We start from the raw sequence: 11,104 nt of genomic DNA on the forward strand, positions 1-11,104 counted from the left end.
AAGGCAACATTCTGCTTAGGTAAGAGTCTGTAAAAGTATGCATTAGAAAGGTAGACTAAAAAAAGAATGGTAAGCAGATTTAGATTACTTGAGTATTCTATCAGATACAAACCTCAAAAATGGTTTGGAAACAAAGCACCCATGGGAAGGTAATGGGATGAGGGAAAGAATAGAAATTGAAGAGCAATTTTATGATAAAGCGGTGAAAATCAGCATCTATGTCTGGTCCCGGGACTGTTTTTCATTTCTGGGTAGTCTGGGAACACTTTGGTACTAAGACTTTGAGTTGTGTTTGTGTATGTGTGTTTATTTATTTATTTTATTTTTTGTAGCAGTTTCTTTAAAAAAAAAAAAAAGGAAAATAAAACGTGTATGTGTTTTTCCTCCCTTTTCTCGTTTGATTTCAGTGTGGGGTTGAAAACATCAGAAGAGCGGAGTCTCTTAACGGAAATCCACTGTTCTCGAAGGTATCGCTAGTGTTACAGCCATTTTAGTGGAACATGTTGGAGAACAGTCCTCTGAGAAACTCTTACAGAATATTGGTTTTCTCACATATTAGAACATTTTGAGTTCCAATTAATTACAAAAATAAAATCGAATTCCTTATACTCTCGCTCTTTTCTCCTTTAGAGAGCCCCCGTTTTCTTATTTCTACCCACCTATCACTATGTCTAATTTAAAATCTGCCTTTCGGAGACAAGGTTCAGCAGGTGGGGTGAGAGGATTTCCTTTTCTAAAACCTGTATTTTCAACTTTTCTCTAAGCGGAGAATCCTTAAGAAAGGAAGGCATTATAGAATTGGGTTCAAAGGTTTCATAGGTTTTGAATGAAAAGAAACCTCAGGCCAGAGTGCTTCTCCGGGGAGATGGGAGAGGGGAGGTGTGGGTAGCAGCAGCCTCTCTGCTTCTGACGGGCCTCGCCTTCCTGTCGTCTGTCCCCAGGCCCTGGCCGACCTGGTGCACTCACACATCCAGTCCAACGAGAGCTGCTCCACGCAGCTGACCCTGAGCTGCCCGCTCTGCGTGAATCCCGTCTGCAGGGAGACCAAGTCCTTCTTCAGCAGCCAGCAGCTGTGACCCCGCCAGAGCACCGCTGGGATTTGGCAGGTGCCCCGCCTCCAGACACCTCCGAGGTGGAGGACGATGTATTTAGCAATTAGGGAGGAAGTTGCATTGGTGTGGGCATAGCCTTTGGCCACAAATTGTGTGCTTTCTTGAGGAATGGACTCTGAAATCCTTATTGAGGGGTATTTTTATAGACCAACACAGTAAGCATTTATAGTTCCCCTCTCTGGGTTAAGTTACTAGTTTGGAATGTCCACGAGGCTATTTTAAAAATGAGTTTTAAAAATTTATCTTATGAGATGCACACGTATTTTCAATACCGATTTTGGTTTTATTGCCCCAAAAAACCCCTGCAAGGGTACGGAGAGTGCCCTCTGTGGGCTGTCAGAGTGAGTGAGATCTGTTTACAATCTCATACTTGTTTTTTAAAGTGAACATAGTTGAGTAAATGAAATATAATTTGAAAAAAGAAAGGGTACTTAATCTTCCCCTCAGCCCCTGGGTTACAGAATGCTGGTCCGGTGATGTTCCTACAGTGGCTGCTCTTGCCAGTGATGTCACTATTAATCGGTCATTTTGGTCCTTGTGTGTGAACCTCCCTTTCCTCACCATGAAACTGAATCAAGTGTAGGTTCCAAAAGTGCTTTGAGATTCCCCAGGCACACAGGGCTGATAAACGTGTAGCAATCCCGCATCTGTCATCCCCACCTTGGTGGGAATCGTTGGTGCCACAGGAGAGGGGGACCGGAAATGCTAATGAAGGGCTTCATGTCCAGAGCTCCTCTCAGGACCTCATGGACCTTTCCATCGAGCATCTTCTTCATCTTGGTTGAATGTCCCCTTTCCGCATATTTGTTTGAAGATTTATAAAGTCAACTATGTTTGGTAACCTCAAATTCTTAATTTACAATTTTTATTATAAAAATTATGTAACCATGCTATAGGAAATTTAAAAAATAGAGAAAAGGAAAATAACCACTCTAATGCAACAAGTATTATTCATATTATTGTATTTCATGTTAGTCTTTTCCTGTGGATATTTTATATGCCATTGTAACCTTGAATTTGTGAGTGAAAAGTTGTCCTAAAATGTAGAAATAATGTAGGATCAGAGTCAGATCTTCTATACCTGGATTTATATGGATTTTAAAAATCTCTGATGGATCCATAGTGAATTTGTAATAATTACTTTCTCTTTCCTTTAAGCCTTACAACTTTGTTCTTCGAAAGTGCATTTCTTTTTTTTTTAAGCCAGTGAAAGTATTAGTGGAGTCATAGATCTTCTATATTCAGTATTTACTATATTAATAAATATGACATCATTAAGGTTTTAACCAGTCTGATTCATTCTCTCTGTTAAACCAAAAGTAATCTAAATTCATTACTAATCAAAATTATTAAGTAAGAGGAATTTACTTTGTAGTACAAGTACAAGTACATCCACGTTAGTTAATAGTTGTCCCTCACTGATAACAGCTCTGAAATTTGAGTAGCATCTACATTTTTTTTTCCCAAATTGGCTTTCATTTTAGTAGATTGTGTTTCCAGAAGAGGGTACAAGGCATAGACAGTTGTTTAGAATTTTCCTCTTCTGTTTCCACCCACTAGGTTCAAGGTAGGCTTTGAGTGACCTTGGCGGGATGGGGTAAGGAGCAACTTGTGTGTTAGCCAGAGGGCAGAGTTTAAAGCTGGTGGCCATAAGAAAGAACTAACACCTGTGTGTGTACGCGTGCGCTGGTGTGTAAGCCTAGAGCCCTTGACTGCACCCTTGGTACTGCATCTCTAAGCTCTCAACCCAGCCTATAAAACCCCTTCTGTCGGATCCTGAAGATGGCCCAGGAACATGCTTCCTGACATTGGGTGGAAATGGGAAATTCATTGAGATGTTATAAGCTGGAAAAAGAAAATTCTGAGTTGACCCCAAAACTAGTGTCCTAAATTGAGATCGTTCAGTTTCTCCGTCTTAATATGGGGATCCTCAGAGAAAGACAAAAGCTAATCTTTTCTTTCCTTATTTCTAAAAATTATAAAATTAAAAACATTTCATCAAGATTGTACCCCAGACTTTGTAAATATCATTCCTAGGAGTTTTGTTCTAATTGCCTAATAGTTGAGATTCCACTGTAACAAAACCCCTTCAGTAACTTCTCCCAGTCCAGGTGGCTTTCTTTTTATAGAAGCTAGCATCATAAGGTTTCAGGGAATGTACATCAAATGAATTAAACCTGAATATCGGATGGCTCAAGAAACCTGAATTCTGCTTAAGTCATTGCCAGTTGAAATATTTAATCATGTCATAATTATATTGAAGTTTTGTGTGCTTGTTTTCTAACATTCCTGGTTAATTCAAACAGTGGCACCTGAAAACTTGATCTTTTTTTTTTTGCTAGATTTCTTCCAGCTGGATAGTTGTGTGGTATGACTATTATCTAATCTTTGCCTTAAAAGGCATGCTTCTTTTCACAATACACTTATTTTGGAAAGTATAAAGTGTGCCAAGCTATAAGGCACCGAGGTGAGTGGTGGGTACCGGTGGGCACTCAAGAGAAAGAAGCTGATGCGGTCAATGTTCGCTGAATGGCACCAATATGACAAGCCACAGCTGTGGGCACCCTTTAGTGGAACCGTGGCTCCCAGCGTGAGATGAGTCTTAGGAGGGCTCTGGGGAGTGGGTGACCTCCAGAGAACACATTCACAATCTAGGCTCCCAGGAGAGGAAGAAATGCTTCTGCTTTTGCTGTGGGAATCTTATTAAGCCTTTCTACAGGGAGGAGGAAGTGGAAAACAAATGCACCCGTGATAATCAGTTTCTTACAATACACTCTGATAGTGTCAGCTTAGTCGTTTTTTTTAGCTGAAATCATTAGCTTCCATTTTTAGCATTAACAGCTTCTGGCTAAATGAGTCTACAGTAAGCCATTAAGGAGGGATGTTGGAATTAAAAACATTTTTGGAAAAAAGCCTGGTTTGAACCTTTGTTAGAAGCCCTTGGGCAGGAGTTGCCGGGTCCTGTTTCTGGTTGTTTGACAGCCGTCACTCTGATGTTCCAGGTGCCCTCTCAGCAGCCTGCTCCTGAAATGAAATCGCGCAGGCTGGCTTTTTTCCTTCCACTCTCCCCAAGGGGTCGAAGCTTTACTTTCCTGACATATTAAGAAATAATAGATTTTACCCTGAGAATTCATGAGGTATTTTTACCTTTTCCTTATTTAAAAACAAATTATATACATGAGATGGGATTAACTGCACAGGCATACAGGCAGGGGCTTGCTGGCCAATTGTTAAAATTTCAGGTTGTTACACATAGCAATCGTTAAAAGTGTTATAGCTTACAGTTTAATTATATTTTTAAAAGTAACAAATACTCAAAATCATTTCCCTATTATTTTACTATATTTTATCATCTTTACTCTAGAGGTTATTTATGTTTATGATACCTATATGGTAAAAATACTATATAATGATGAGGTACTGTAGGTCTCCAGCTTTGTTCAGTGACCGTGTTGGTAGCTTGAAATTGGCTACAGTAGGGCTATTTACATTTGGAAATCAGCAAATACTACAACTTAGGGCTTCCTTGATTGTTTTGTTGATTACCTAGACTTAAAGTGGTGGAAAAAATGTTCATACATATTAAAAATTGTCATGTCTCTAGCCATTACATCGTGAATAGCACAAAAATTTGAGGAAATATCCTCCCATTATGTGAAAACTAATAGCCGATTTATCCAAGTGAAGTTTTGACATACAAAGTTGTTTTACATTTGTATTACTCATTAATGTAAATAAAAACATGAGCATTCATGTCAGAACTATATAGGTTGGCTACAGATGCAAGAGCTTGATAAAAGTCAACAAAAGCATTCTTTGAGAATTAATTGATTATATGGAATTTACAGTAAAGAGAATTATGTATTTTATTATTACTTGTAAATTGTGTATCCTATATCTTTTATACTGGTAAAAGTTATAATAAACATACACACATATATGCATAGATTGTTTTTTCAGAGAGCTGGTTGGTGACCATTTACCAAAACACTACTGCCTCAAACAGAACTTTTCTGGGATGATGGAGGTTGTCTATGTGGATCGCATACTTGCATTGTTCCCGGATTCATTATATATAGAGAGGTAGGTTGCTCTGTAGATCGCTGTCTCTTTAGAGTGGAAGCTACCCCATGGTTACTAGAAATTTTAATCTTTTTAGTAAGATGCCAGTTGTGTCCAACAAAATCCCACGGGCCTGTTTTACTAACAGGGGCCCTGAGAAGCGAAGATTTGCTTATATTGGATAAACATCCTTATAGACAGAATCTTTGGACATATTCTCAGTCATTTCCATAGGAAATATCCCTTAGAAGTGGGTTTTCTGGATCAAAGGATATTTATGCAGATTTTTAAAAGAGGATTAAATGAGATCATATGCATAATGCATTTAGTAAGGTGCAGTGTTTGGGGGGGGGGTGTGTGTGTTAAAGGCCCAATAAATGGTAGCTATTACTGACTTGTGTTACTCACTTGGTTAGCAGACGATGGCTGTCTTGTTCTTAGTGTGACTTCATTCTAAGAGGTGGAATTTTACTGTGTTGTTTTTTCATGAAGATGTGATGGCAGAACGAATGTTATCCTCAAAGTTCAGAGCACTCACAGAGCCTCTAGGAATCAGGGATCAATTCTCCAGTCCTGCCTTTTATGTTCCTTGTTGCATTTACTTTGGGTCCCTTGCCCTGAGAAGGTCACAGGTAGAGAGAGAAGAGACAGACTCTAAAGCTATCAATCCTTCTTCATCAGTAACTTTGCAAAGAGTTTGAATGTTGGGAGAAAGTTGAGTTTCAGGTTTAAACAACTTGGGGGATTATGTGTGGATTTCACTCACCCTTTACAGGGCTGCAGGTACCTGAGCGTTGCCTGTGTGTGTCCCGCCTCCCAGCCTGTCCCCGTGTGGCTCTGAGCCGGCTCTCAGAGGGCAGAGCCGCCCATCAAAGCCAGGCCGGCCTCCAACTCAGGCAACCACTGTACTTACACAACTGTCCCTTTACGAAAGGTCAGCAGGGAATGTGTACCTTCCTGTTTCTACGCTTCTGAAGGTTTTCATGTCTGTGCTAACCCACTGCGGGTCTGGGCCAAGGCCAAGTTGCCCATCAATATTGTAAAGTAGCAGTGTTATAAAATTTATGGAAGACGCACAAAGGACAATTCCCTGAAGTGACCAGCCTGCTGGGAGGGGATATTGGATAAAAGGGGATTTCCCACTTGGAAACAGTGTGACATCAAGTGCCCAGCTGGGGAGACCCTTTGTACTCATGGGCTGGGAGTTTGGGGAAGAAGGAAATCTGACCTGGTTTCAAATCCCACCTACAACTGGTAATTTATTTGGTTATCTATTAACAGTCTCCTGGCAGCTTACTTTTATGTTTAAAATTAAGTGCTTGATTGATTATTTTCTGGAACAGCAATGGGCTGTTGTTCTATACATAAACCAACCCATTAGTGGGCTCTCTCATTACTGATCTCTTTCCTTCTTTCTTGGTTCATTTTGTGTGTGGGGTGTGTGTGTGTGTGTGTGTGTGTGTGTGTGTGTGCGCGCGTGCACCTGAAGGTTGGGAGAGCTGGAGGAAAGGAGCCTTTGTTCTGAAAGTGGAGGAAAGCTGGGCTTGTATATATTCCCCAAACTACACATCCACAAGGATTTTCCAGCGTCCAAGGATTAATTCTCAGCATGATTCACAGGTACAGGCAGAGTCCCAGAGAATCGGTTATTATGCTGATTTCATTTTATCAAAAATCTTAGCATAAGCTCTTATTTTTAAAAACCTCTACTCTCCTTTTATCTGCTTTTGGAGGCATCTTCAAATATTTCTGGCTTTCTAAGATTTGCGTCTGATGATTGGGACTCTATTATTATTTTAAATTGGGTTTATTAAATATTAAAGAGGTACTCAAAAATATCTGTAAGCCAGAACCTGCTGACTCTTGTGCTCGGGCGGGTTTCTCGTGGTCTGGCTGCTCACTGGTCTCTCAGCCCTTGGGGCGGACAGGGGTGGCCTACACTGGCCTGACCTCCCAGGATGTTCATCCCTGGCCATCAGAACAGTGCTGTTCCAGGCTCCTCGGAGCAGCACATACAAAGCAGGATCTGACCTGTGTTCTACCTGAAAAAGGTTGGGAAACGCTGGAAAGAAGTATCAAGGATGACAATCAAATGCACCTCTGTGTCCACAGTACCGTGTAAGAAGTAAACTGTGCTGTTCTTTTTCTAAGCTGCCCTCATTTGGGGTAGATGGTCCTTCCGATTTATAGATGAGAAGAATAGGTACAGGGACAGATGATCCAGTCCATCAGCCCTACCTGCTGGTTTGCCTGTCATCTTAGAAGATCCATCTTAGAAGGAAGTCCAGCTCCCTTCATCTCATAACCCGTGGGTTCATCGTGAATAAACAAGCAATCTGTACCGTGGACCATACTTTAAGTAAGAAGCGTGTCCCTAAGATTTCTATGGAAGTGGGTTTTGTAAACCTAATCACATTTTTCTTTTCTTTCCTGTTTTTTTCTTTGGCCATGCTGTGCGGCTCAGTTCCCCGACCAGGGATGGAATCTGTGCCCCCTGCAGTGGAATCGCGGAGTCCTGACCACTGGACTGCCAGGGAATTTCCTAAATCTAATTACATTTAACATGTATTTGGGAGGCAAAGGAATCTAAAGGGAAGCATCAACAAAGTAAAGAATGTTTCTCTAACACACTCTCACCTCGGCTAATTTGTAAATCTGGGTTTTGGACTCAGGCTAGAACATGTCTGGGGTCAGTTGCCAAGTCTTCCTGAGAAAGAACCTGGGCTCCATTAGGCAAAAAGTAGATGGAATAATAGTCCAAAAAACCATTATTAGAAGCTGTATAATGGTAAAGAGCATGAGGACGGCACGTTGGTGTCTGGGCTGGGGGGTGGTGTTAATTTACCAGGTGGCCTTTCCGTTCTCATCCCTCCTGCAAGAATAGAAATTTCAGTTTGACAGGACCTGCTGCTTTGGCCTTAGAAGCCTAAGTAACTAACTTACCCTGACTTAATGAGAAGGACAAGGATGCAGCACACAGATAGGGTCGGCACCACTGGATCCGCAAGTCCTAAAAATGCACACAACTTCAGAGAGGAAATCCTTATTCCATCTCATCTCAGTTCGCGAGGGCTGCTGTAACAATGTACCTCAAACTCAGTGGCTTAAAAATCCCGGAAATTTATTCTGTCTCTGTTTGGAAAGCAAGTCCAAGATGTTGGCATGGCTGTGCTCCCCACAAAGGCTCTAGGGAGGACATTTCCTTGCCTTTTCCAGCTTCTGGTGGCGCCAGGTGTTCCTTGGCTTGTGGCTGCATCACTTCAATCTCTGCCTCCATCTTCCCTTGGCTTCTCCTCAGTGTCTGCATCTTCTCTGTCATCTCGGACAAGGAGATGTGTCGCTGGATTTAGAGCCCACCAGGATAATCCAGGGTGATCTCACCTTAAGATCCTTCATTACATCTGCAGGGACTCTTTTTCCAAAATAGGTCACATCCTAGGTCCTGTGGGTTAAGCCACAGACATGCGTTTTAGGGAGATCCCTTTCAACCCCCTGGAGCCCCCGTCTTGCCTTTCCCAGAAGCCACTCCCACACATGCCTCAGGATCTGGGATGCTCCCATCTCCTGCTTTATGGTCAGAGCATAGAAATGGGGTCTCAGGGCTGAGGTGGGTGGTTACAAGCACAAGCCCGGATTCCAACAGGACCTGGAACCCAGCCCTGGCTCCCCATGTACCAGACATGAGACCCGAGTAATCAAACCTCTCAGGATGCTGGTTCCTCATCTCTAGGATAAGAGTAATATCTACTAGCAGCTTGTTGTAAAGAAAAACCGAGATGACAGGTAAAAAGCAAATGCTGTGGACCAGAGTGATCACTCACTATGGTAGCCATTATTATGGGCTGGGAATGGAGGAACCTGGGCTTCCATCTTGCCTGGTCCCAATTAGCCACAAGACCTCTGGTGGGTCCTGCCCTCTCTGAGTGTCAGTGAAACAGATAAAGAGGCAGTGCTCTGACAAAGTGATGCCCAGCCCATTCCAGCCACAGTGGCCTTGAACCCTCAACCAGGCAGAAACTACCCAGGAGCACTCCGAGGCTCTGGCAACTCTCAGTTTTGACCAGCTTTAGCAGAGTTCCTATATACTCTTAGACTGGGCTTCCAAAATAGCATGGGGAATTTTGCAGCCCATTTAAAAATAATGTTTGCTGCTCAGTTATCCTTTGGAAAATGGTTTTGGCGGGTTGTACTTCACTTCCTGAGAAGGAAGCAGGTTATGGGATTCCTGAGTTAAAGAATAGGGTTAGAGAGCCAGCTCTTTAGTCCATTCTCCTGTGTCGAGGTAAGATCGTCCAGAAACAGAGGAATCGTGACAGATTAGAGGTTGTCCTGGCACCTGAGCAGAGCCTGTGCTGAGCAGGCCCTAGGAAGGCACGAGTGCGATTTGAATTTACAGATGAAGAAATCGAAGCTCAGAGAGGTGAGGTGACCTGGCCAAGGTCACACAGAGCTGGTCTTCCAACTCTCAGACCAGGATTCTTTCTTTCTAGGGTTCTTATTTCATCCGCAATGACGTTTAGGTCCCACTGTTCAGGGCACATTTTTATTCAACGCAATTGTGCTCCTGTTCAGATATCATTAAAAATTTAGTCACCCCTCCCAGGGAAATGACCATCTGATGTGAAGTTAAGAGGAAAGGAGGAGGCTGTATGAGATAGAGCAGAGAGAAAATTCTTCCAAATGGAGGGTCTGCGATGAGGATCCGGATGATCCTATATAATGTTTCCATTTCACTGTAGAAGAAGACACATTTTATTTGCAAACCACATCTTTATTTAAAATAAGGCATATGTATTTTTTTCTCCCCGTGGTCTAGTCTCTGAACAGAACTTTTGCTCATACAAGGTTATTGGGCAAAGTTCTCAAGATCTATTCATCAGTTTCCCAGTGCCAGCATCTTCTCTGGCTAAGCTAGATATACTTTGGTGTATATTTTTTAAAGAAATAAAACTTCTATAGTAATAAACAATGAGAGCACTGCCTGTTCAGCTCCCGAACTATTTGAATTGTATTTCTCATCAATTCAGAAGTTTGCCTGACCTTTGCCCAGGGGCATGTGTGCCAGGTATTAAGGGCTGATGAGGGACAATCTGTGTGGTACGGGAGGTGACATCTGTTCTGCAGAACATGACCTGCTTTGTGGGGCTATCCTTTCACCTGTCTGACACGTCCTCGTCTTTCTTATTGGCTGTTTGATCCCCTGCCTCTCAGCCTGTTTCTGAGGATCGTTCTGGTGGCCAAGGAGAAAGCCCTTGGCCTTTGATGGGCCTCACACATCTGTCCACGGCAGGCTTCACCGCTGGGCAAAACTTCAGAAAGGAAAATGCTTGATTTTCGAATGGTGGTGGCGTATTGACCAGCGTGTGTGTGTGTGTGTGTGTGTGTGTGTGTGTGTGTGTGTGTGTGTGTGCGCGCGCGCGTGCCCTTGCATGTGGATGGGGATGAGGAGGGGAGGAAACCAATTTATAAATCACATCTTACAAATCCTTCCATTTTGAGCAGGTTGTAAACTCATTTCTTTGCTCTTCTCAAGCTTTGATTTATGTGTTGGGATCATGGGGTTTGTGTCCCTTCTTCTGGTCTAAGTTTGGATTTAGCAAGATGCTCCATAAAAATGTTCAGTGATTTGCATGCTCTGGGCTGATTGAGTTGCATTCTTCATATGACCATTTTTAGATGGATTGTCGCTGTGGGCCTCTGTCCTTTTGTTTTCTGGGGTTCAGAGGTTACATCAAAAACCTCCCTGCCTGCTGCCTGATGTGACCTTTGAACTCCAAAGGGCACAAGATCATGAGGCCATAAAATCAGGCACAAACACTAAAGGTGTCATTCTGATTGTCCTCCGAGGACAGGAGTTTAGGGCTGGATCACATGATTCCGGGTGGAGGAAATACTGAGAGAGCAAAAAAGCCGGGAGCACTGCACATCTG

The 11,104-nt window shown here is 42.6% G+C and overlaps 1 protein-coding gene across 2 annotated transcripts in view; it reads left to right on the forward strand.

The window, feature by feature from the left end:
- Positions 1-2,349, forward strand: part of FECH (ferrochelatase) — a 34,112-nt gene extending 31,763 nt beyond the window's left edge. For both annotated transcript variants that reach the window (XM_061169567.1, XM_061169568.1), the window contains 2 exons: positions 408-467; positions 942-2,349. In XM_061169567.1, coding sequence (XP_061025550.1) covers positions 408-467; positions 942-1,076 — 195 coding nt within the window. In that variant the 3' untranslated portion in view covers positions 1,077-2,349. The remainder of the gene's footprint in view (positions 1-407; positions 468-941) is intronic.
- The last annotated feature ends 8,755 nt before the right edge of the window (positions 2,350-11,104 follow it).

This window comes from Eubalaena glacialis, chromosome 15 (assembly GCF_028564815.1).
Source record: "Eubalaena glacialis isolate mEubGla1 chromosome 15, mEubGla1.1.hap2.+ XY, whole genome shotgun sequence".
NCBI lineage: Eukaryota > Metazoa > Chordata > Mammalia > Artiodactyla > Balaenidae > Eubalaena > Eubalaena glacialis.